At 38.2% G+C, this 27,439-nt stretch overlaps 1 protein-coding gene across 7 annotated transcripts in view; it reads right to left on the bottom strand.

The window, feature by feature from the left end:
• Positions 1 to 1,479: 1,479 nt before the first annotated feature.
• The window catches only part of ZSWIM6 (zinc finger SWIM-type containing 6), a 198,593-nt gene continuing 172,633 nt past the window's right edge, over positions 1,480 to 27,439 (bottom strand). For all 7 annotated transcript variants that reach the window (XM_049649510.1, XM_049649504.1, XM_049649506.1 and 4 more), the window contains 9 exons: positions 23,330 to 23,506; positions 22,906 to 23,052; positions 18,423 to 18,569; positions 16,380 to 16,640; positions 12,440 to 12,575; positions 9,156 to 9,313; positions 8,349 to 8,512; positions 6,542 to 6,623; positions 1,480 to 4,729 (listed from right to left, as the gene is read on the bottom strand). In XM_049649510.1, the coding sequence (XP_049505467.1) occupies positions 3,867 to 4,729; positions 6,542 to 6,623; positions 8,349 to 8,512; positions 9,156 to 9,313; positions 12,440 to 12,575; positions 16,380 to 16,640; positions 18,423 to 18,569; positions 22,906 to 23,052; positions 23,330 to 23,506 (2,135 nt within the window). In that variant the 3' untranslated portion in view covers positions 1,480 to 3,866. The remainder of the gene's footprint in view (positions 4,730 to 6,541; positions 6,624 to 8,348; positions 8,513 to 9,155; positions 9,314 to 12,439; positions 12,576 to 16,379; positions 16,641 to 18,422; positions 18,570 to 22,905; positions 23,053 to 23,329; positions 23,507 to 27,439) is intronic.

The raw sequence follows: 27,439 nt of genomic DNA, 5'->3' as shown, positions 1-27,439 counted from the left end.
CTCCTCAACTAATTAAAAATACAAATCCTGGGGCACCTGGGTGGCTTAGTTGGTTAAGTGTCCCACTTCAGCCCAGGTCATGATCTCATGGTTCGTGAGTTCGAGCCCCATGTCAGGATCAGTGTTGACAGCTCGGAGCCTGGAGCTTGCTTCAGTTTCTGTGCCTCCCTCTCTCTCTGCCCCTTCTCCCGCTGGCACTCTCTCTCTCAAAAATAAATAAACATTAAATATATATACATATATATATATATATATATGTATATATATAAAACTCTTAAAAAATATAAATCATGTACGATCCCATAATTCTACTATTTACCCAAAGAAAACGAAAACACTAATTCGAAAAGATACAAGCATCTCTATGTTTATTGTAACATTACTCAGAATAGCCAAGATATGAAAGCAATCCAACTGTTCACTGATGGATGAATGGATAAAGATGTGGTACATATATGCAAAGGAATATTACTCAACCTATAAAAACGAATGAGATCTTGCCATTTACGAAAACATGGATGAATCTAGAGGGTATTACGCTAAGCGAAATAAATCAGAGAGACAATTACCACATGATTGCACTTATATGTGTAATTTATTTTTTTTAATTTTTTAAAATTTAATTTTAGAAAGAGAGGGAGAGGGGCAGAGAGAGAGAGAGAGAGAGAGAGAGAGAGAGAGAGAGAGAAGGGGGAGAATCCTAAGCAGGCTCCACGCTCAGCACGGAGCCTCACAGGGAGCTCAAATCCACGACCCCAGGACCATGACTCAAGCTGAAATGGAGTCAGACGCTCAACTGACTGAACCATTCAGGCACCCCACTTATATGTGGAATTTAAAATCAAACAAACTCATAAATACAGAGAACAAACAGTGGGGGTGGGGGCAAAATAGGTGAAGGGGATTAAGAGCTACAAACTTCCAGTTATAAAATAAGTCACAGAGATAAAAGTACAACACAGGGAATAGAGTCACTAATGTTATAACAAAATTGTGTGATGACAGATGATAACTACATTTATCATTGAGTATGTATAGAATTGTTGAAATGCTATGTTGTACACCTGAAACTAATATAACATTATATGCCAACTATAATTCAATAATAAATAGTTTTTAAAAAGGAAGAAAATCCCATCACATGTTACCACATGGATGGATCTGGAGTATGCTATACTACAGAAATAAGTGAAATAAGCAAAACACAAAGAACAAATACTGTATAATTGCACTTACATGAAGTTTCTAAAGTAATCAAGTTCACAGAAAGTAGAATGGTGGTTATACAGGGTCTGGGGGAAGGGAGAAAAAGGGCTGCTGTTGTTTAATGGATACAAAATTGTTTAATGGGTATAAAATTTAGTCTGTAAGATGAGGAAGGTCTAGAGATAATGCACAACAACATCAATAGACTAACACTACCAAAATGTACACTTTAAAAAAAATGATTAACATGGTATATTTGTGATGTGGTTTTACCACAGACACACACACACACACACACACATACAATCCAACTGCACCATTTTGCTATACTCTCTGAGGGAGATGAGGTGGGACGAATGTTTATGTTGCATATGCAGCATTCACTCCCTATAATGCAATTTCCTTTTAAACCACACACACAGAAAACCTCTCACAAACTCAGCATTTATTAAATATAGCAAGTCCTGAACATATTATAGTTTATTAATTAGGGAGAATGACCAAACGTACAGACTGAGGAAAAATCAGCTATTCTGTCTCATATTTTATCTTTGTAATTATATGATTCATGTCAGTCTTCTCCACTAAGTAGACAGTAAGCTCCAGTGTGCAATTTTGTTCACCACTGTATCTCCAGGGCCCAGAAAATAGTACAGAAATATTTACTGGATGAATGAACATAGTATTAAACACTTGGAGATGTGGTAATATCCAGGTCTATAATCACCAAATTCAAGCGTAATACGAGATATACCATAAAGGAGGCAGAATCAACTTTCAAAAAACTAATTTTAATCAAAACAAAAATTGTTGATCATTAACAAGTTTATAAAACAGTGATTTAGTTACATAAATAAATTGATATCAGTGTATCAAATCTTAATTACTTTCAACTTCATGAGCATGTTTACATGGGTGATGAAGTACAACCTTTTTTTTTTCTTTTTACCTATTATAATAAATAAAATGGAGCGCATGAAATAGTTCTTCTAAACAAAAATACCTACAAACATACCTCTAGCATGTTCTCTAATGAAGGGAACAGGAGACACTGGACAACTTTTGCACCAAAACATAAAAATTGCTTTAAAAAGCACAAGGTTACAGAACCATCAGCTAAAGTAAAGACACTATACTGTAACCAAAGTTGGTATTTAATAATATAATGAACAGTTTGGTAGTTAGATCTCCAGTTTGGTTATTTTAAAGCATTAAGACAAGGCAAGATAGAAGGCTGCTTTTGTTTTGAGTAATTCTAGAGAAAATAAAATATATTTAAAAAAAAAAAAAAGAAAGAAAACTGAAAAGTAGAACAGTCATACCTACACAACTTTCTGTCCTGCACAAAGTCAAAATACCTATGCAGAATAGATATATAATATATATAATGTTATTTGTGCACAAAGGTTAGCTTATTATTAGCTCACTGCAAAGGCGTTGTATCATATGTCAATTGTTTTGGAAAACATTTTGCGTTTCGTGTCAAAAGGATATTTCTTTTAAGTTTCCTAGGCTAGGAGGCACGAACCCCAGTTCCGGCATACTGTATATTCTTAATGCTAAGGCTTGCTGCTCTGGCTGTGTATTTTGTTGTCCCTCTTTATTCTAGTGCCTGTTACAAGCATGTGTGGTGTAGTGGTTGTTGGTGGTGGTGTGTTTGTGTCTGGTGTCTGTGTGTATACATATATATATGTATACATAAACTGTATAAATATATATACATATATCATTTCTCCCAATAGATCGCAGTCCAACCATGCAATCCAAAAGGTGGCTCTGCATAGATGCCCAGCATGAAGTTCACCGCCTGAGCCAACCCTGAAGCAAGGCGCACTCTTTTAGTCCTTCTGATAGGTTTTCTCTCAGTTTTTTTGTTTTTGTTTAAAACCAAGCTACTGCAGCTTCAAGTATTTTGCATTACATAGAATATTTTTTATAAATTAGTTCATGTTATATTTTCAATATTCAGACATATACTATAATATATATACAGTACAATAAATGCTCTCATTCTTTTTTTAATTTTTTTTTTTGATAAATCCCTGAGAATGTATGTTGACAGTCGCTAAGTTTCCACATGCACAAGCATCGTGTGCCATGCTTCCGGACGAACAGCACTGCAAAGCCACGTGGGTCAGCCTTTTAACTATTAGTATTTCATTTTGTTGGTTTGTTTAAATATGCTGAAAATGTAAAGATGAGTTACAAAGGAGTAAAGCTGAATCCATTCGAGGTACTTATCACAGGATGGAGGTGTTCTGTTTGGTTTTTAAAGCCATTTCAATTATTTTTTTTTTTTTTTTGAGGCTGTGAACGTATACAGAAAACAGGAGAGCTATGTGGACTTTCGCCACTTGACAACATATACTCAGTGTAAACCAAACCTTTTTAACCTCTCTCTCATACAAAACCAAAAGAAAAAAATTAAAAATTATAATAAAATAAAAGGAAAGGAAAAAAAAGTAAGAAAAAGGGAAAAAAATTAAAAAACACACAAACTTTCACAACATGACAATTTAGTCTGCAAACGCAATATAACTATACACATATAATACCGGTGTGGCTCTGTTCTTTAAGTTAAAAAGGGTACAAAGGCAGGCTCAAGTAAAAACAAACCATCCCTCCCTTCCCACCCCCCACCCCCATTCATACAAGTTCTATCAACCAAACCTCTCCCGAACCAACATCATCAGTTTCTTTTTGCCTTTGTAGATTTGTTTCAGGTTGTCGATAAACTGTGTAAACTGAATGTGTCCATCGTGCGCCATTAAGAAGGTCTCTCGGGCCTTGCTGAGGAACTCTATAAACTCACTATAGTGCCGAGGACTGATGTGCGTGAGTCTTGAGTGCGTCGTGTTGATGTAGGCCCCAATTGTGGCATCCAAGAGCTGCCTCAAGGGGGCTTTGTCCAGTGACATGAGCTTACCAGAGTTCCTCCTTCCGTGAAGTCCCACCATGCCAGGAGTGGTCAGAGTGCATCTGCGCAAAATGTCTGACAGTACCGTTGCACACTTGACACTCTTGACCACCAGAGGTATTATAGCTGCAAGCTCATTTTTACCAAGGGAGTGGCTGAGCGCACAGGCCCACAAAACGTCATTAATGGCAGGGTGTGTATCCTGATTGTAGCTCAGGTTGAGATGGGTCATGGCCAGGGTGGCCAGCTTGTAGGCCCTCATGGGGTACCCGCGGTGCTCCATGTACCGTGCTATCGTAAAGAGCTGGGTGTAGCTCATGCCGGTCGTAGCAGCGTCTAGAACAATTTGGTACGCCGTCTCAAAAGCTATGTGATCCTTTTCGCACAGGGTCAGCGCGGAGAGGGCACAGTTCTGAGGGTCCTTCATGGCACACTGCAATGCAAGTGTCCGGGCACTGCTGGCCAGCTTTTCCTGCTGGTGGCAGTCCAGATGGAGGCGAACGATGGTGCTGTTGGACATCACGGTGGTTGCAACTATACTTGTGGCCTCAGTGGGAGTAAAGAGCGTAAACCAGCTCTGCATGATGCTGTCCAGGGCATAGACACCTTCAAGGAACACAGAGAAGCCCTATTACTGACGAGGAGGCTGCACAGAGGTCTTGCCTTATTTCCACCTAACAATCAACGTTTACATGGTTAACCATCACAGGACGTGAGCTAGGCCACGAAATCCTGGAAGGTAACATGCCCGGGTGCAACCTTTTAGAATAAGGTTATGACAGATTATTATTCAGTGAAATACCTAAAAGAAACATGAATTTCCCATAATAAACTTCCTCGGTAGCTGGTATGTGCACTGCACTGCTTGCCATTTCAGAAAATGGCTTATTGCTAATGAGTTCTAGTTCACTGGGGCCTCCTGTCAGTTATCCACCACAGAATCTGAGTCAGAAAAAAATGACCACTCTCACCAAAAGAGAAAGTTTTTATGGAGGATGTGTGTTTGTATATAGTTTAAAGTACACACAATACAAAATGATTAAGACACACAAAGAAGCAGAAAAATATGATCCGTCATCAAGAGAAAAAAGTCAACAGAAGCAGACCTACAGGTGACTCAGATGTTGGAATGTCTGACAAGATCTTTATAACAACCATTTTAAGGGCAGAGACCCAAAGTGGCTGAGCCATAAGAAAATCTTAACTGCGAGTGATCTGAAGACAAGGTACTAAAACTCAAAAGAGAATTAGGTATATGCCTTGGTGCAGGGGTACAGAAGTTGTATTAGCAGTTCTCCAACCAGTATTACTTTTGTAATGCTGCACTAAAGCATCACCTCAACAATCTAATGATACAATTTTTATACTGAGACCAATTTCCTTTTTTCCAAAGTAACAAACCATTAAGATTAATAAAAGAAAAAAACCAAGAAGAATGATTTTACAGTATCTAAAAACTCAGGTGGCAGTGTCCTCTCAGCAAGAGGGGTATATACCCTTTTCTGATGCATACAGGAAAACAATTTAACCAACACTCATTTAAAGCAGCCACCATTTTGTTTGTTGACATTCCTACTGGAAATCTAATTTTCTTTAGTACTGATTTACCGCAACAGAGGAGAAACAGTTGGTTGATGGTCTCACAAATTGCAGATTATGGGCAACCAGGAGGATCTTCTTATAGGTTTCACATACCCGAAAGCTCACCTAACCCACACTGTCATTTATCTGTTGGATATGATGACATATGCCTTCAGATGATAAAGAAAAATCTCAGCACACCTAGATAACTTTATATTATTTTAATTAAAATGGATCTAACCACTAACCCACAGTCTCAAGTTAGTTTCAAATGTGGTTTCCAACCTACCAAGGATTCACTCTGCAACTCTTTAATATAAAACTATAAACCTGATAATGATCTCACAGTTCATGAATTCCAGCCCCACATCGGGCTGTGCTGGCAGCATGGAACCTGCTTGGGATTCTCTCTCTCTCTCTCTCTCTCTCTCTCTCTCTCTCTCTCTCTCTGCCCTTCCCCTGCTCACTCTTTAGCTCGCTCAAAATAAATACAAATTAAAACTTAAAGAAACAACCATAGGCCTGATTATCACAAAAAGTTACTAAAAGCACCTTAAGAACAACAGAAATGAACAAAAAGTATTTACTCAGTGACTTATTCAATTTTAAACAGGAGTGTGAAGCCTCACAAATGTGATAGTTGAGAAGAGGAACAGTACAACTAAAGGCTGAAGGTAGGGGTTGGAGGAAAGGAAGACCCTGTGGGTTGCTAGAAGGAACAAGGAGCCTTCGAGAAATCCAGGTAAAAGAGGGAAAACATTCTTGTATTTATAAATGATGAGTTAAATCCAACAGGAGGCACTGGGGAAAGTTTCTCCTTCTCCAGAGTTTACCTACCCACTTCAGTAGCACACGTCACCAGCCACCTCACCATCTCCCGCCGTCGCCAATTTAAGGTGGACAGTGTCATTCGCATAACCTATAAACACAGGATAACAAAATATTTCAGAAGATTACCCTAAGTCAATGGAAAAAGGAAATAATTCATCCCAAGGTATAAACTACTAGGAGTATTCCCTATGACCAGGAGGATGGAGAGCCGTATTTAGAGCAAAGTTCTGCACATCAATTTAGATTTGACCATGGCTTCCCTAGCTGGCCTTGACCTTGCCTAGGAAGCAGGGGGCCCACATTCTACACCAAATCGGCCAACTGACCAGATGCGGCATCCTGGGCCAGTTGCTCAATTATCACTTTTCTCATCTGCAAAACCAGAGCGCTGGACTGCAGGATTAAGCACAGTCCATGCCCTCACCTCCTCCACAGCTTTAACATATTCTCTGATTCTAGATTTCTGAGGCTCTTCATGAACTAATTCTGACTAGGACCTCTCAGTGGACAAACAGGTATTTTAAAATAATCATTTTAGTTACTCCTTCAAAATCTGGTTGTTCTTTTTTCTGGTGATCAAGAAGATATGCCTAGGTCTATGGAAAGAAATCATTTTTTTGGCATCATTAGTCATCTGATTTTGTTTTTTACTTTCTCATAAGATCCTAAAATAAGTTGATCCACCACTTCCTACTTCCCCCACCCTTTAAGATTTAGAACATCTGGGGAATGACATGCCTAAAGCCTTAGAAAGGCATTGTGGGATTTCTTCTTGGGTCCTAGAAAGAACAAGGCAGGGGTTAAGTTCTAAGTGATCTGCCAGATTTATCCAAAAAAACCTGCCAGAATTCCAAATAACAAGAAAGCTTGTGTTAATGGTACTTTCTGCATCATTCCGTAAAGAGGCAAATGATAACAAAAATAAGCCACAGAGCACAAATTTATTTTTAAAAAGAAACTTCTAAAATGTGATTGTATAGCAGCAATCCTCTCTACCCTCTACTTGGACACTACTATATAGGGTGAGTACATTTTCCTGTAATCTAAGTCTTTAAACTTGATTAACTATCATGAGGAGACTCCGTAACTAAAAATCTACATTAATCATCTGATCAGGACATTCTATTCCCCATACTTAAGGTAATTATGTAATAATTTCTTTCAATGCTTTTAATGGTATGTATGGTATATATTTTAATGGAGAGATTTCCTGAGACGGATCAAAGTTTAAACTTTTCAGTTCCTGGTTTATATAGGAATTTTTTTTAGAAACTATAAGGAAGCAAACATCCAATTGTATGACTAAGAAAGCCTGCTGGAATACTGGAACTGGACCCTGGCCCAATCATTCCTCCTTTACCTAATTTTCTCAAGGTTATAAAAAGGAGCTAGAACTGCCCATCTATAATGAAAATGCAAACATCAATAAAAATTCATACTTCCTCTAAAAATTTAACCCCACAACTGATTCTTTATTATACACGATAGTTCTATTTAAGTCTCTTACTAGCAACAATCTCCTCTATTCATTAAAGGACAAACAGCGGTGTTAAGGCCATAATTCAGAAAATGACCTTTGTTACTGAAGGACACATACAGGGTTTCTAAAAGTACAGTCCCTGCACCTCAGGCAGCAGTCTGGTTCAGCTGGCAATGAGCATAGCTCTGAAATACAGTGCTCTTCTAAAGTCTAACCATTTTGTGCATTGAAGAGTCATTTGCCTGCACTAAAATATCCAAACAGAAACAACCCTAAGATGATGCCTTTATTTAGCAGTTCGTGGTGCCCCAGGAAAGACCACCAGTCATGTACCTGCAGGCCCAGCTCCAGAGACACTTTCAAAAGAGTGATGTCTGGCAAACTGTCCATGAGAGTTGCTATTTTAAATGCATCTTGGGCAAGCTTGAAGATGTGGGATGAGGAGTGAATGTTTTTCTGGATGGATTCTAATACTGTTTCCAGCCTCCGAACGTCGCCTGCAACGAACATGGGAAAACCAAACCAAAGCAAAACAAAACAAACAAAACAAATCATACAACCACATACATATACACACACACACACAAGAGGGAGGGAAAAAAGGAAACAAAACAAAACATAAAGCACAAGTTAATTTACCTGAAATGTTCACATATGGCACAGATGTCACTACAACTAAGTGTTCCAGAGTTACATGCCTATGAATCTCCGCTTCACAAAGATACACGGAGACACATCCTCGGTAACAAAGGCACATATTAACCAGAATGAACATGAGATAGTAAAAAACCCTCCTTAGTTCCTACTTACATATTTTTGGTGAATATTTCAGGGAGAAAAAAAAATATGTCACCTAACATTTTAATCTGCTTCTGAACCTGAACCACATTTACATGGCATGACACTAAACCTACATTTACATGGCATGACACTAAACCTAAACTCTGTCAGCACCGAGTTTAATGATGCAATTAAAAGAGGAAAACGTCAGGTTCAAGTGAGTAGCACTTGTTTTACCTTATAAGCTAATGTCCTTACAACCAGACATTAGCACCACTACTGAGAACTGGATGGAAAACATGACCCTTTAAATAAAAAAGGCAAACTATTTAATCATGAAGTCTCAGGACAATCCAATACCTTTGGCTGCAGTTAGCATGGTGGATGCCAGCTCACACTGCTGGGATTCTATGTGGCTTAGAGTGAACCAACGAGGATATCGGTTGGGAACAACTGACGCAATATGGTGTGGGCGGGTGAGGTCTCCAGTTGGAGCAGTAGATTCCAATACTAGTAACCTGTAATGAGAAGACAAGGCAGTTGGCTCCCAGTTATTCCTGGTCCATCACCTTGGCCACAGGGTCTGGTCAGAAAGCAGATGAATGGGTAGATGCTGGGAGAAACTGCTCAGGTCCTTGGTGCAAGAAGAGCTGGTACAGCTACACTTTGCTATCTGGATGCCAAAGTCACCTTGTTAATTGCTCATGACCCAAACTTAAGAGATTTCTTTTCCTTAGCATCATTCAAAAAATTGCAATTATTCAAGGAAATTAAGATATATAGCAACGAAGAGATCTGAAACACAAGGCTCGATGTTTACCTACTTTAAAATTTTTGAATCTTATCACTCATTAAAAAAATAAAAATCAACAGAAACTGATAGTCAGGTGAACGTTTAAGACTGAGCTTGCACCGGTCAGGGATCAGTGGATAGCTGAAATGGATAAGTTAACTCATTAAAACACAACATAAGAGGGGAAGTTAGACAAAAAATAAACTCATGCTTCCTGCAGAATTAGTTCCTTATTACTTCAGGAATTTGTAGTTAGAATATGTTCTATCAATCCTATCAGAGATGATGAATGCAAATGATCCAAGTATTTGTCCTTTGACAGTCTTGCATAAATTCAGTGAGATCTCTAATTTCAATCAATCTATGTTTGACTGAGGATATGTTGACAAATAAAGAACAATTATTGGAAAACAAAGAACGTGCTTAGCAATCTCTTCCAGATAGAAGTACCAAAGAGATAAGCAGAGTAGCTACTCCTTTACAATCATCAAAACGCTGACCTTAATTCAGGTATACCAGTGTTAGGAACTATGGATGGAATAAGAGCTGAAGACCAAAGGGTGTGAGGATGGCCTTGGGGCCTCACCCAAGAGCAGTCACTGCTCTGCTAAGCCAAATGCCTCACTTTCATTTCCTTTTATCTAGGGACAAAGAGATGTGAGCATTAAAGAGTGGCAAGGTAAGCTATTAAGTAAGAAGAATTTTGGTGGAGTTCCTATTTAACTTTTCAAAAAACCTAGAATGCCCCTGTGTTCACAGGCAGATCTTTCCAGAGTTGCTGTAGAGGAAACTGGTCAATATGTTAAAAGGATGAGAAAATGAGTGCTAAAAACACCCTTTTCCCGCTCTCCTACCCTTCTCTCACTTCCACAAGGACGAAGAAGCAAGTAAGCTACAGGTCTCTTTTCTTTCCTGTTGCCCTGGCTGCCTTGAGAGGCTCTAGTAGGTCACACTACCTCCCTTCCACAGCAGTCTTTTAGCAGGACTAGTGGCAAGTAGAAGAAAAGGTTGGAAAACAATCCCCCAGGGTCCTACTAATACCCCCCATAAACAAACTGCCTTGGCAGCAACCAAGGACAAACATCAGTGAGTTTCTGAGTGTTACAAAGCAAGCCTTTCTACCTGACAGATACCTCCCCATAAGCTAGAATCACAGAGAAACCTTTTATTTTACCCCTCAACTTTACAGTGGTCCTAGCAATCATATAACATTAGCATTCTTCCCTTTCAAACAGGAGCAAAATTCTTAAGATTTATGGGAGCATAGAGCTAAGCATCTGTCTTCGTCTGACAACTTCTATTTCAGCTTCCAAAAATGGGAATAAAAACTTACAAAACTGTGCCCTAAAATAGACCAAGGGGTATAAAGTAATTTGGTGGGGGGATTTCTGCTTATGTTAGTTATTAATTGATCTGGGGACATTTTAAAAATTAGATAAGAGAGAACTCAACAAGGTTTCTCTGACAGGTTAAACAGATTTCATGGCGCCAAGGAAAGAATACCAAGTTAAAAGACGTCAGACTCAATACACATGGGCACACAGGTAGGTACACGCACACACACACACACGCACACTCACTGCATAAAAAAAGAAGCCTCTTGAAAGATGTAAGCTGCCCTCACACAGGCAAGAATTTCTTTCGAATCCACTACAATGTTTGCGGACACGGAAACTTTGATGAAAAGATTCTATGGGACCAAACTACTCCCCAGCACCTCAAACTCTTAGGCGTGTGTGTACATGGTCTGTCTTTCTTTGGTGACTATAACTAAGTCTAATCTGCACTTGAAGACAGGAATGTTTTAATTATTTAAAAAAGGAAAAATCTCATATTTTAAGAAAAGGAGATATGCCTTTCAGGTCCTTAACGTTTAATAGGCAACAGTTAAGATTAAAAAATATAATCTTGAATTCATTAAAAAATATTCACCTAGACAAATTCATGGTAAAAAATATTTGATGAACAGCCTTTAAAAAGTAAAGTGAAGGGGCACCTGAGCGACTCAGCCAGTCGAGCATCCGACTCTTGATTTTGGCTTGGTTCATGATTCCAGGGTCGTGGAATCCAGCCCTGTGCTGGGCTCCGTGCTGAGTGTGGAGTCTGCTTGGGATTCTCTCTCTCTCCCTTTGCCCCTCCACCCCCATTACCCCTCTTGTGCACTCTCTCTAAAAAAATTTTTAAAAATAAATAAAAAGGAAAGTGAAAATAGGAAGGTCAGTGGCAGAGAACAACATAATCTAATTATCATTCATGAAAGGGAGGGCTGGGGAGGAGACGGAAGTAGTCAGACTGAGGAGAGCAGGTCCTGGAAAATGCCTAATAGTGCTGCCTTCAACCCTAGCCACCAGGCCTCATCCTCCCTTAAGCTCTTAACAAAGGGGTTTCAGCGATACTACGGCCTTCCTGTGCTATTGATGCAGCAGGTGTGAAGGGCTCCCTCAGTTATTATATTCAGTCAAGTATACTTATTATTTACCACTGTTTCAAAATCTAATATTTTCAAAACAATTAACTAATTAGGAAGGTTTCAACTGTTGCTCCCTTGTGATTAAACTTGGCCTAAAATTGTTCTTTAATTCCCAAATTCTAGCTTCAAGAAAAGTAAGAAAAAGCCACCATGAGCACAAGTATGATAGCAGTCTAGGAGACAATTCTTCCTTTACTGTAAAATAAAAAGCCAAACAAACCAACAAACAAACCACCACTACAATCCAAGAAGCATAAATAGTTTCTTTAGCTTTTCTGTTGCCTACAAGAGATATGAATGAATGAGAAGTCAGTTAACAGCCATTTTTTTCCCAGTGGGGAATTTGGATTGCCTCTGCCCGACTGGGCTGTGAATACGTACCGCATTGCTCTCAGTGCAATTTTGTATGCCAATTCAGCATCATGAGGTAGGAGAGAGGTGAAGAGATACTTGGCAAATGTGTGCATTGGAACGCTCTCCCGATGGATTATTTCGCCTAAACCACTATATGGTCCGGCTGTGGGAAGAGAGCATACACATTTTACATTCCTAAAAAAGGAACTAAGACTTCTTGTAAAGTATATTTTTAAAAATTTTTATGTAACGTTATGACATATACAAGCTATTCTAGTTAAGAATGTAACCAAAGTGACATAGTAGAAAGAAATACAATTCTTAGTCAAAAATGATTCCACAGGGTGTAGTATCCAGTATCCAATCACTTCAGGAACAGTCCCCAACTAACTGTACCATAGCGAAAATGAGAATCACAGAACTAAGGGGCAGAGCTTTTTCATATTATAACTGCTTCAGAGAAAGAAACCCTCTGAAGCATAAAATCTCACTGAATTCAAGAGACATCCTTTCTCACTGTGTGACATCTGAGCATCCAGATTTGCAAACGCACAGACGACTGTGCAGCTTAACTGTGGAACCTACCCCTGGCCCCCATCAGTCTTGTGGGCACGGACAAGTCAGGTTTCCAGAAAAGAGTGCTTCGCCTCAAGGGAGGACTCTTAAACCACAAATCCCAATGCAAAGACTTTAAACACAGTTGCTTCTAATAAGCAGAAATAGGTATTAATTCTCGGAAAGTGATTAATAATAAAAGAATAGTTAGTAACCCGTTTGATACTCACCACAGGCAAAAGAAAAAAAAAATTAAAGTAACTGGAAATCTACTACTTTGAGGGCTCCAAAAGACCAATTTCAAAAGTAAAATTACATTTAAGCTGTCAAAACTCATTTCTTAGTAGGTTATGACAGGCATGGTGACAGAACTAACTTCCCTTGTGAGCTCTCTGAACGCTGCCCTAAGAAAGGCAATACCAAATTTTAAAATAAATTTTGAAAGGAAACCACAGTGGTTAGTTCAACTACTTTCCACTTAGGTACTTTGAGGTTTAGTTACTGTAAAGTGTTTAATAAATTAGTTTCCATGTCACCTTTGGGTAACATTTGTTTAATGATTTCTAGAATTATGAACCATGACACTACTGCTCAAAGGACATAATACATTTGTTTTCCATGAGAAAAATCAGTCTGGCGAAGAGTTTAGAATGCAAGAAATGTCAGTTCAGAAGAAATGGTGTGAAGAGTTGGAATTGGGCACTGAGTAGGAGCATGATACATTACAGATAATTTTAATAGAGATTATTTTAACATTTCTGTATTTTTTGGTTAGTATTTTTGAACTGTTCATTATTTAAGGACTTTGAAAATCGTATTCTCATAAAAATTTGTTTTTTTACCTAGGCAAACTAAAATCCACCCTAGAGTTCTAATTTTACCAAATCCATGACCTTTCTTTTACGTTTAAGACATTTAAAAATATTCTGCAAAAGTTGATATAGCATTACAGTTCTGCCTTTAGTTTAAATAATGAGGCCAAACTATTTAAATTATTATTATGGACTGAAAGTTTATATTCCCCACCCCAATTCATATGCAGAAGCCCCAACTCCCAAGGTGACTATACTTGGACAGAAGGCCTTTACAGAGGTAATGAAGGTTAAATGGGTTCATAGGGTATGGCCCTGATCCAATAGGATTAGTGTCCTTATAAGAACAGATATCAAAGAGTTCTCTTTCTCTTTCTACCCTTCTGCTTGTGAGAGCACAAGAAGACAGACATATACAAGACAGGAAGAGAGGGCTCACCAGAAATTTAATTATCGAGCACTTTGGCCCTGGACTTCCCAGCCTCCAGAATTGTGTGAAATTTCTATTGCTTAAGCCACCCACTCTGCAGTATTTTGCTATGGCAGCCTGGGAAGACTAAGACACTAACTCTACTTAAGGCCTAGTTATAGCAAACTTGTAGACTATCTATTTTCTTCATTTCTCCTCCATTTCCTTTCAATGTTTCCCTTAAATCATCAAGTTACCTTTTTGTGCTATGCAAAACAGGCCAGGATGCATAATCAACACTTCTTGTTATGATACCTCCCAACAAGAAAAACATTCAGCCGATTATTCAGAATTATTTGTAGATGAATAATCAGTGTAATCCCTGAACTCCCAGAAGTGCTTTACCATTACGTCAATTGGTCCAATGTGCCAATATTGCATTGTGGTCAAAAGCGATTAACACGCAGCACCAATACAGGGTTACTACTGTTTCTTTTTCAGAAAAAGTTAGCATCTTTTATTTCAGAATAGTTAGTGTCTGCTAACTACTATGCTCCTGAAATTTACAAAGTAACTGTAAGAAGAACTGATGCTCCAGTGCAGTCAACTCAGTCATGGAGTGCTTATTTTCAGGAGTTTACAGAAATGGTTCCTTGGCTTCCCCTTAGACTGCTTCCCGTCCTGCACTACCCATTCTTTACAGTCCTAGCAGGATCAGGAAAGTAAAGGAAGCTGTGATGAATCAACAGCATTCCTTATCAGGCACAGTTCTTAAAAAAAAAAAAAATGTTTAAACAGGGAGGGATGCACTAATCAAAAGCTAAGAAAAAATTTTAAAATATTCATGAGTAATGAACATGGAGACATTTAAAAAGGCAAATGATAAACAGGTATAAGACACTATCAACTCTATAAAAAGCACACATTCTCTTCCTGTCCTTCAGTATAATGGAAATCAAAACTCAGTTACTAAGAGCCAATAACAACATAAAAGTTTGTGGCTAATGGTACTGCTTGTATCAAAAGGAATTAAACAGGAGGGAACTAAAACAAAACAGTAATCAAAGAATGAAGATCACCTGAAATTTGCCAAGATAGGCTTTTTTTAATCTTTAGAAGAAAAAAAAAGTTAAGGAGAGTGCTTCAAAAAATTACTATCAAGAATTTTACCAAAATTACTCTTGTTATTAAGAACATTTTCCCTTTAAAATACACTCATAAAACACACAAATGTATGATACTGTAATATATTTGATAAAGGTTTTTCTTTCAAAGAGATCTTTAGCTTTGGACAAATAAAAGGCAGTGAAATGTTATTTTCTCTAAACCCTTTCCCTGTATGCAACAGTTCTAAATATATGATGAACACCACACTTTACTCATCTATCAATCACAGACAACCCCACAATAATAATACCCATGTACTTAAGATACAGAAGCAACTTTACCCAGTAGTCATCACAGAAATTTGCATAAAAGATTAGGCTAGTATACAAATTACACTTACTCTTTTCCAGAAAAAAAACAAAACAAAAAAAACTTTTTAAAAATAATGCCAGCCAAAATTTCTTAAGCCATTCGACTCTTGACCTTATAAAAAGAAGAGAATTAAGACTTTGCCTTAGAGAGTCCATGAAACTTTGAACTTGGTGAATCTATGCTTAATGAATTCTCTGAAAGAATTAGCGAGTGGTAATTCATTCCTGGAGCCTCCAAGTCCTTTGCTAACACATGCAAAACGACATACTCAAAACCCAGATGTCATGTAAAAGCCAAAATAATAATTCAGAGGAATGCCGATGAATTTCCATTTCATTATTTAAGTGATCAAGTAAATAGGTACATGGCTACCAGCAAGAACTCGCAAAATATCAAACTTAACATTTACCTCAGTAACAACATAGACTAAATAGTGACAGTCCTTTTCAAGGTTTGTGGCATTAAAAGGGGCTCATTTCTAACAGGCTATCTCACATCACCACTTATATCAAATGACACACAAGTGAACATCAGTACTTTTTGATTAAGTGATATTATTTTTTGGATAGTAAACATTCCTGTGACATTCAGTGGCCATACCAATCAGAATAACTACCATACTGAATGCATAAAAACAGTATTCCCAACATAAGAAAGCTTAGTGCCTCAATAAAATTGGCAGAATAAGCGGAAAACTTCTTTATCACACTACCTTCTAATAGGAAGACTGCTTGCTTGCGAAAAATTTTCACCAGTGTGTCATCCAATTCAATTTCCTGAAGCTTGGAAATGAGCTGCTCCTCATTCCGGCAAACCTTCTCTTGTGTGTACAGCCCATCAGGCATGATACGCTGCTGTCCCAGCCCTATCAAGGCGACTTCCACAGCTAGTGTTAAATAGGATTCCCCCTCTTCTAAGAATTTGTGTGCAGGGAGATGCTGGTATTCCAGAGACTTGCACTGTCCCGTATTCTCTGTAAAATGTCACAAAAGAAAGCAGAGTTCAGATACTACTTTTGCAGGTACCAATAGGTATAAATATTTATTTTACCCAGGACCATTAAATGAATCGTTGACTTTATTCCAAGAAAAATAGAAAATACGTTTCTTACGTTAAAGTGCGTAGTTTTCTAGATTTTTTTTTTTTTTAACATTTATTTATTTTTGAGACAGAGAGAGACAGAGCATGAACGGGGGAGGGTCAGAGAGAGAGGGAGACACAGAATCTGAAACGGGCTCCAGGCTCTGAGCAGTCAGCACAGAGCCCGATGCGGGGCTCGAACTCACATACCGCGAGATCGTGACCTGAGCCGAAGTCGGACGCTCAACCAACTGAGCCACCCAGGCGCCCCTAGATCTTTTAAAAAATGACCATGAATGACTAGATATGTATGTTTTAAGGGACAGAATATTACAAATATTTTCCTTCCACTGAAAATGAATCACCAAAAACCCTACAAATCTAAGAAGAGATCTTAAGAATACTAAAGTGTAAAAAAAAACCCAAAAAAACAAAAACAAAAAAACAAAAAAAAACTTTACTTAAACAAGAGTAAACTTATATGACTGCCATAGTTACCAACTCTTTAAAGCCCGGCATTAAAAAAGAAGTTGTTTCCAAAGTGTTATCACAATATTGGAATTTAATGAAGAAATTAGAGAACACAACACACTAACCAATTTCAAGGTCCTTTCTGCTATCAAAGAGTCATCAGTTATCAAGAGGAACGATTCTTTGAGCATTCTCTTATCTCTGCTGAAGCACTTCTATGAGAAATTTTAACCAGCTTCAACCATCAGACCCCCAAGGAAAATGAATTCAGAGTCATAGCTTTCACCGTCCTGACAGAGTCTGGGGCACCCATAATCCATGAAGGCAAACACCACAGGGGAAATTGTGGAGGGACAACATTATTAATCCTCTGTGTTCACCCATTCATGAGAGCAGAAAAGGGACAGTACTCCCTCCCTGTCACACCTCTGTCCACAGCCCACAGGCAGTTATTTTAACGCTGATTCTTAAGTTTCAAGAGGCCAGAGAGAAATCTCAAAACATGCTTTAAAGGAATGTGTGATGTAGGGGAGCCTGGGTGGCTCAGTTGGGTAAGTGTCTGACTTCGGCTCATGTCATGATCTTATGGTCTGAGAGTTCAAGCCCCGCGTGGGCTCTCTTGCTGTCAGCACAGAGCCCACTTGGGATCCTCTGTCTGTCTGTCTCCCTCTCTCTCTCTCTCTGCACCCCTCCCCCACTTGCCCTCTGTCTCAAAATAAATAAATGAACTTAATAAAATAAAATAATGTGTGATGTAAAACACTTTTAGTGACATTAGATAATCCTCTTAAAGTAGACTACAACCCATTTAAGTCACAAGTAACTTCTAAGGCAAAAACAAATTTAAAAAGTAACCAAATTTCTAGTTCCCAATGCTAGGATATATACATCTTTATCTTAAATCTTAACGCTGGAAAATAGTCATAAATGCAGATAAATTCTTAGATGCAGAATCACTAGCCAGAAGAAAATAAGTATTTCTAAGGTTCTTTAACACATGCGCCCAACTGTGGATTCGAAGATTTTTCTCAGCGTGTTAAGTTTTCCATAAAACCATGGGAATGCCCATTTCCTTGCTCCCTTGTTAACCGAAAGTACTACTAACTGTACAGATTCACAAAACCAACTGTGACAAGAAACACTGACCAATGCCACTCAAGGTTTAGGGGAAAAAAAGCACAGGAGACAATGCCAACAGTGTTACCTGTAAAATCGGAGAACCCAGAGAAGCTTTCATCATCAATTCGGCAAGCTTCCATAAGGCTGCTAAAAAGAGTGCCCACAGGGTCCAGGGGGTGTCCAACCCAGCCCTCCAGATTGGTTATCAAGGTGAGGCTTTTATGGGGTAGCTCTGTATAAGAAAAGAAAATTGAGGGATGGAGACAAGTAGAGGAAGAGATGCTTTTAATAGTGGCATCCTAACAAATTAGTCCTGAATTCCACTGGCAATTCTTCTTTAATTAAAAAAACGATCGTACACATAATCCCCAACATGTGAACAATTTGGTGTTCTCAAAGTTTATCTGTAAATCCATATAAATGGTGCCAACTTTCGAGGACAGGCCTGTGTGCCCAAGGTACTGGGTTAACATTCCCACTTATACTATTAAATTATGTTATATGAGGAAAAATGAGTTGCAAATTTTTACCGAGAAGTGAGGAACAATTTTCCTTACTTCCCCAAGAGTGGCATTAGAGAAGACTAAGAAGTCTCCCTGGAATTATACTGGATAACTATATTAAGAAGATACATCAAAGTCAATGTTCACTGGGTCACCTACACGGGAGACTAGATGGCAGTGGTAACCTGGGTCCGACTTGGGACTTCTCTATGGGTATCATTTAATTACTACCCTAGCACCTATGAAAGTCCTCATTATCATGGATCTGTAAGCCATTAAAGAGAAGATCTTTGCCACAAAGGGGAACTACAGCAGAAGATAACATAATTTAGATGAAACATATCCTTTGCATTTTTTCAACAGAATGGTAGCACTTTCAAGTTCTTATGTTAAATTACAGTCCTGAGAAAAAAGCTGTGAATATTCTAAGATATGTTCTTTGTTGTAAAATATGCAATATTTTACATCCAAGTGTTTACTAAAGTAATAAATAAGAGTAGCTCCTTCTTAAAGGAAAATATAATGAAATCTATATACAAGATAAAATATCCAAGAAAAAAGCTGACTTTTTGTAAATAACTGAAGAACCATTTCATGGATCCAACAGTCCTTTAGAAGTCTTCTGGTTTTAGACCATCAACTATCAGTACATAAAAAATAAACCATGGCTTGGCACAATATATGAAAATTTATAGAAGTTGAGTCTTATATTCCTTGGAGGGGTCTTTCCCTTTAGTTTCTGTCACTGTCTTTCATATACATAATCAGTATGAAAAAAGAAAGAGGAGTTTACTCTTGGAACAACAAAATATATATGTTTTATGGGGGGGTGATATATGGTGAAAGGAGGTGTGGTACTTACACAAATAAATCTATTATCAAGTGATGGAAACGACATAAAATTTTATAAAGTATTTCCTCTTATTTCTTTCCACACAAACATTAGTGAAAAAAGAGAAAAGAGAGAAATAAACAAAAAAAGGAGTGTCATTTTTTTTTTCAAAATCAAGAAGCAAAGTGAAATAAGTCAGACAGAGAAAGACAAATACTGTATGATCTCACTTATAAGTGGAATCTAAAAAAAACCCCCAAGCTTCTAGATACAGAGAAAAGACTGTTAGTTGCTAGAGGCAGGGGTGGGTGTGGGTGAAATGGGTGAATGGGGCCAAAAGGTGCAAATTTCCGTTTATAAAATGAACAAGTCATAGTGATATAATGTGCAGCAGGACAACTACAGTTAATAATACTGTACTGCAGGGGCACCTGGGTGGCTCAGTCAGTTAAGCCTCCGACTCTTGATTTCAGGGTTCCTGAGTTCTAGCCCTGAGTGAGGCTCTGCGCTGACAGTGCTGAGCCTGCTTGGGAACCTCTATCTCCATCTCTCTCTGCCCTTCCCCTGCTCATTTTCTCTCAAAAATAAATAAATAAACATTTTAAAATGTATTAATAATACTGTACTGCATATTTGAAAGTAATTCTTAAAAGTTCTCATCATAAAAAAATTTTGTCAGGGTGCGTGGGTGGCTCAGTTGGTTAAGCATCCAACTTCAGCTCAGGTCATGATCTCATGGCTCGTTAGTTCGAGCCCTAAGTCAGGCTCTGTGCTAATAGCTCAGAGCCTGGAGCCTGCTTTGGATTCTGTGTCTCCCTCTCTCTCTGCCCCTTACCCACTCACACTATATTTCTCTCCTTCAAAAATAAATATAAATGAAATGAAATGTGATCATTTCAAAATACATAAATATCGAATCATTATGTTGTCCACCTGAACTAATTTGTTCTATGTGAATTATACCTCAATTAACAACAAAAAGCTGACATATTATGCCAAACGGTATTGAAAATGTACAAGGTGTATATATATATACACTAATCTTGATCACATAACAAATAGCTGTCATGGCAGTTTGGAATTGTAACAGCTGTGGAAAACCTATTCTTTTAATATGAACCAATAAAAAAGTAGAAAAGATATAGGTATAGAAATGCAATCACAGTAATAATTAAGAATAGTCTGAAATAAGTTATCATTGCTCACAAGATAAAAGAGAAATGGGTCTAAGAATAGTCTCAAAGACAAATTAAAGGAGTCTAACTTAACATATATTCTAATTTACCTATACAAACTAACATTTTTTACACTTTCCGTTTCTTAGATAATGCAACATTTTAAAAATCTTTATTTTTTATTTTTAGAGAGAAAGAGAGTATATGAGTGGGGGAGAGGAGCAGAGAGAGAAAGAGAGAGAATCCTAAGCAGGCTCCATGCTCAGCATGGAGTCCGGTGCAGGGCTGGATCCCACAACGACCTGGGATCATGTCCTGAGCCAAAATCAAGAGATGGACGCTCAACCGACTAAGCCATCAAGATGCCCCAGATATTGCAACACTCTTATTAAATGAGTGTTTAAAACATTTTTTTAAGATGGTTTATTGAGAAAGAGAGAGAGAGAGAGAGAGAGAGAGAGAGAGAGAGAGATTGATTCCTAGGCAGGCTCCATGCTGTCAGCACAGAACCCGATGTGGAGATCATGACCTGAACTGAACAGATCATGACCTAAAATAAAATCAAGAGTTGAACGCTTAACCAACTGAGCCATCCATGTGGCCCTAAAAACAACATTTCTAAGAAAAGTTTATGATTTTTTTAATCTGATAATCATCATGACCTAGCTTTATTTCTGCAGTACAAAAAGTGCCTCACTTCTCTTAGCTTGAATATTATTATCCTTTATACTTTTCAGAAGTAGCTATAGATTGTGGCTACTTTTGGCTATAGATTGTGTTTAGGGGAAGAGGGATTTCAGAAAAATTTTTAAAAAATCTAAATAGTATGTTTTGTAAACACATCTGGTAACCAGTTATGTTATGAAGAACATGAAGAAATGAACAAAATAATGATAGCCAGGGATATTACCTTCCAATTTCATTTGAGCTCCCCTTTCTTTGGTTACAATTTTAACTCTGAAATTTTCTTTCATCATATAAATAATAATGTTAATTAATATCTATAATAATTCTGATATAGAGGGTATTAAAAGTTACAACAAATACTCATTCCAACTTTCAGCCTATTACAACAACTTGTGATAAATTTTAGCTGTATCCTTGGTGTGTGTATAATCATAGAAGGATTAAAAACAAACACATAACTCAAAAAAAACCCCTAGCAACTAAAAGTATGTCTGAATAAGAAATAAAACTCCACAGTGAAAAAACAAACCTAATCAAAGCAACATAAAAAAATTTATAACCTATGGAAGGAACAAGAAGTGCATTAATTAATCAGAAAAAGCATATGTATTTCTTTTTCTGATCAGGGCCTTCTGAGTATAACTCTCTGAAATTACTGTTACTCAGCAGTACTTACTTAAAAGATTAATAGTAAATTAAGATAAAGAGAAGTTAAATGTGTCCTGTCAGTTGGCAGCTCATCAGATGTTATTTACAGAATTTGAAAAATCAAATCTGATCACTTTAAACAAATACCATGTCCCGACACAAAAACTGTTACAGCTAAGAAGTTTTAAAGTACTTACATATTATGCCAGGTTCTGTTTTAAGAGCTTTGTAGCAATTAACTTATTTAATTTTCTCAACAACTCTAATAAATAGATCCTCTACTGAGCTCCATCCACAGATGAGGAATCTACTGCCTAAGGTCTCCTAGCTGGGACCCAATGCTAGGATTCAAACATGGACAGTGTGCCCCCAGACCCCTTACTGTTAGAATTAGAATGCACTTTCACAAAATAAGCTATTGGCTCACTGGCATTTTTGATAATTCAGACACACTAAATAACTACTTGAACAACAACAAAATTATCCCCTTAAAAAAATTAACTAACCTAAGAAATGTTTTTAAAAATCCTATTTCTTACAACATTTAACCAAGACAAAACATGCCTCAAATTTCTCACAGATCAGCTATTACATATTCCAAATGAGTGGTGAGTAAAGCCATCTCCTAATTTCAAAAGCCATCTCTCCCCAAAAGACGACAAAATCCAGTGATGTCATCACCAAGAATCCCATTCCATTGGAAACAAACTCCTTCACATTCACCTTTTTTCTGAGTCCGGAACATTTCCAACTGTTTCTGTTGCTGTCTTCTTAACGTGTTAACAATAGCTATTGCTAGTCTCAGGGCTTCTCTGGGGTACCCATGAGAACGTAATGCGTCCACTCTTGCACAAGCTGTAGGAACATGTTCTAAAACAGAAAAAGTTAAGGGGACAAAGTTGTCATCGTCAGATATATGTACAAAAATAGCATGTAAATAGTATGATGTTTTTCCCCAAAATACTATTAAAAAGACGTAAGAAGCCATTTCTGAACTTGGACTTGAATGCAAAACTCAGCTCCTCCTGCCAAGCATTCATCCGTCTCCCATTGAATCCCTCAACTCTCCACCTCCCACTCCAATAATGCTATAGAAACGAAACAAAGAAGTAAGTCATGGAAATGTCTTTCCGGTTTGGCCACTTACCATGCCAGAGGGGCCACCCTCGGGAGTCAAAGAGGGAGTTTTCAGTGTCGTCATGGTAACAGTAGTTGGTGTATAGGTCACTGCTGATAATGTGCTGCAAGTGGCTATCCTGCCAGTGGAGATCGCATGCCTCGATGGCTCGGGTGAACACTGTCCGATGTGGCCTGTTCGATGAATCTGTTTTTTCCACAATTCAGAAAGCCGTGTCAGCTATTATTCACATGTGAATAAATCAGTCATACCATTCTGTGGCCAGATGTTCATGAACACACCCACACACACTGTCCTGCACCCCCTAAGCAGAAAGATGAAGGGTGAATACTCTCGTGTCCTAAGTACTAGGAGGCAAGTCAGCCCAAAGAGCCACCATCCACTCACTTGTTTTATCAAACACAAACACTCTGCAGCCATCAAAGCTAAGGTTAAAGGCATCCTGCAAAAAGAAGGGTCAAGTCTAGTTTCCATGCCAAATACACTCAAAGGAGGCACTCGGCACAAAAGTCACATGAAAACTCACTGCTCCCCACTTCTGAGGTGCTGTGGTGGGCTGCCCTGATGGGATCAACAGCTCTCACAAACACTATGCAAGAGATGCGACACCAGCCATGGAACCTTTCAGGAAGATGCAATCAGCCTTTAAAAGATATGCATAAGGGTTGTGCTTTTGGTTGTATTTTTTAACTATATTGTGCGGTTTTGCACAATTAAAACTATTATGCTTCTTGGGATATAATGCTTAAATGCCACTTTATATCCCAAAGGGCATAAATGCATATAGTTAACATTTCACAAAGCCACACAACATAGCTACAAAACAAACCAGCGCACTTACCTTGCCCCTACAGGCTGCCTCCTGACTCCTGTGCAGGTTCCATGACTGGTGTGATGTCCCCAGCATAGTGTATGCCGGGGCATCACAAAAGAGCAGAAGCATACACTCCGAAGAGGGTTCAAGTTTCAGGACCTGACGGAGAAAAGAAATGTTTGGGGAATAAAGAATATTCTCATCCTAAATCCTGGGATTATTCAGTCCCTCTGGATGACATGGTTCCAATTCTGCAACTGCAATCCCACACCTCGGGTCCCCACTCCAGACTTACCTTCAACTGTGGCACAAACCTTAGCAAGCCTCAAGTGATAATCAGGAAAACAAACTATTCCTATATAGATTTTACTTAGCTCAAGTATCACCCCTCACTGTACTGAAGCTTAACTAAATGAGAAGCAAACTGGAGCTTTGGCTCCGCAAAGATGTAAAGGGAATCATAAAAACCAAAACACAACCGAATTGAGAAGCACTCTGAAAACTCATCTGGTGCAACTCCCCTATTCTGCTGATGGAACTGAAAACTGAGAGATTAAAGTGACTTGCCAAGGTCACACAGCCAGGCAATGGCCATCAAGATCAAAACATAAATATCCACACTCCAAACTCAGCTATTTCAGCTGTTGTGACAGGCTTCAGTGAGGTCTTCACAAGAGAGACCTTCAGTTTTACCAAACCTTCAGCTTGGTTTCAGGTCAACTTAGATATCTGTATTTAAATGGGAGACATATCAAAATGTATGATGACTGAATACGCGAGGCATAAATAGTGACGTATCTGTCACGGCCCTGCCCAGTGGGCAGATGAACACCTTGCAAAGAGGAAGAGTGGGCCCTACATTTAAGGCCCTGTGAACCTACTGGGGCTTTGTGTTGAGCAGAGTAAAGATATCCCTACCCAACAAAAAACTGGTTCCGTGACCTCTCACCCAGTGTCAACTGGGTAAATATTCCAAAGTCCAAATTTTACACATTTTAAGTGGCTCTGTCATTACACTTATTTAGCTCAAATCACAGAAAGAGAATTGAAAACTAAATCAAGCCTTTAAAAAAGCAATTTAGTATAATGCATATATTAAAAGAATTAAGAGTTCTACTTGTCAATTTGGCTCACTGTGGTATCACTCAAGAAAAGTAAGTTTTAGAGTATGATTCCATTTTTTAAAAAAAGCAGAAATCTCAGGGGGTTTGGGTGGCTCAGTCACTTAAGCATCAGACTTCGGCTCAGGTCATGGCCTCACAATTCGTGAGTTTGAGCCCCGCATCAAACTGTTAGCACAGAGCCTGCTTTGGAGGATCCTCTGTTCCCCCCATCTCTTTGACCCTCCCCCACTCACTCTCTCAAAGAGGAACATTTACAATAAATAAGATAAAAAATAAATAAAGCAAAAATCTTAACTTTTCACATGTTTGTGATCCTATGAGCAAAGCGAAAGGTATAGGAATGCACCACACTTCCAACGGTGGTTAGCTATAAAAGACTAATAAAACCAATTCTAACAAAAAAGGCTAAATACTAATGAAATAATAACTAAATGAAAATGTAAGATATAACATTGTCTGTAACAACCTGGGAAATAAAATAAAGATTATGTACAAAGACAATGGCTACAAAGATAAAAAGTTAGTTTCATTAATATCAAAATTATGGTCAATTTTTATCATAATATCTGTAGTTCTGTTTTTATTAAAAACATTTTTTTTAACATTATTTATTATTGAGAGACAGAGCAAGACAGAGCATGAGCATGGGAGGGGCAGAGAGACCAGGAGACACGGAATCTGAAGCAGGCTCCAGGCTCTGAGCTGTCAGCACAGAGCCCGACACGGGGCTTGAACCCACCAACTGTGAGATCATGACCTGAGCCGAAGTCGGGCGCCCAACTGACTAAGCCACCCAGGTGCCCCATGTAGTTTTTTTTTAATTTTTGCAACAAGATGGAAAGAAGAAACAGATTACATTTGTCAAATTTTCAAAATGATAAATACACAAATTTGTAAAAAGTTGTTAATAAAGCATATGTAATATCAATACATGCCAATTAAAGAAAACTTGGGAAATTCAGAAAAGTAAAAGAGGAAACCATTAGCTCATTTATCAAAAAATTAAAATAAAAAAACTGGCTACAATTCTGGTATATTAAAAAAAAAAAAAACTACTCTTTCAAACAGTGCGGATTTTAATACTGTTGTTGTTAATTAATTCTAACAAATAATCTTAGCGAAGACCAGGCCTGATTCACCCTTCACATTCACTCCAATCTGCCAGCACATTCAATTCTGCTCGTGGTCTGTGTCATGCACACACTCCGCCCAGCTGCAGAGGCATGGCGGCTGGGCTCTGCTGGCTTTCCCCAACCAAGCCTGCTCAGCACTCCCAGCACTACTGCAGGCTGAACATCAGAGTCCCTCTGTAGAGATGTCTCTTCTGACAGCCTCTTGCAGGATGCGGATATTCTGCTAAAAACAGAAACTATGGTGCCTTTACCTTTAGGCCCGAGAAATATTACCCTTAGAAACTAGATTCTAAGTTCATATCCCAGGACCAAACCATAAAGGAAATGAGCGGTTTCATCTGGAGGCTGGACCACTTCTTAAAGGCTTTCTAAAGCCTATGGAATATTTATGTTTAATCAAAGGGAAAGTAACCAAATGTAAAGTAAAATGTAAACTGTAAAATGTTAGGATGGCAGTCCCAAAAAGCAGTTGGGAAGTGAAACACAGAGAAACAAACAGTTAAGTAAAAGGAGATTAAAGTAATTTACCTATATAGATATAGGTATACCATTTCCTAGAAATGGAAGAAAATAAAACTAAATTGTAAACCTGAAAATTCTATGCTTCTAGAAAAGAAACTGGGATGTACTTATTTTCTCTGAAGTTATGAATTAACATAATCATGGGCAATAAAATATGACAGATTTCAAATACTGAATTCCTAAAGCAAATAAATATTTCTAGACAAAGCTGAGGCAGACAAGCATCTCTTCCAAGTCCTAAAACTTCCTTTTTCAAAAGATTTTATTTTAAAGCAATCTCCACAACCAGCATGGGGCTCAAACTTATAACCCTGAGATCAAGAGTCACATGCTCTACCAACTGAGCCAGCCAAGTACAGCTTAAAACTTCTTTTTGGTAAGACAAGTCCCTATGGAGTAAAAGACCTTATTTTCTTTCTCTGTAGATACTGAAAACACTATAGTAACATTCACACTTGACACAATGGCCAGCTCTTTCAGTAGTACCAACTCCATATGGGGCCAGCACATACAGAAAGACAATGTG

This window comes from Panthera uncia, assembly GCF_023721935.1.
Source record: "Panthera uncia isolate 11264 chromosome A1 unlocalized genomic scaffold, Puncia_PCG_1.0 HiC_scaffold_17, whole genome shotgun sequence".
In the NCBI taxonomy this organism is placed as follows: domain Eukaryota; kingdom Metazoa; phylum Chordata; class Mammalia; order Carnivora; family Felidae; genus Panthera; species Panthera uncia.
The sequence above is the reverse complement of the archived record's forward strand: the minus strand, read 5'-3'. Positions and strand labels throughout refer to the sequence as shown.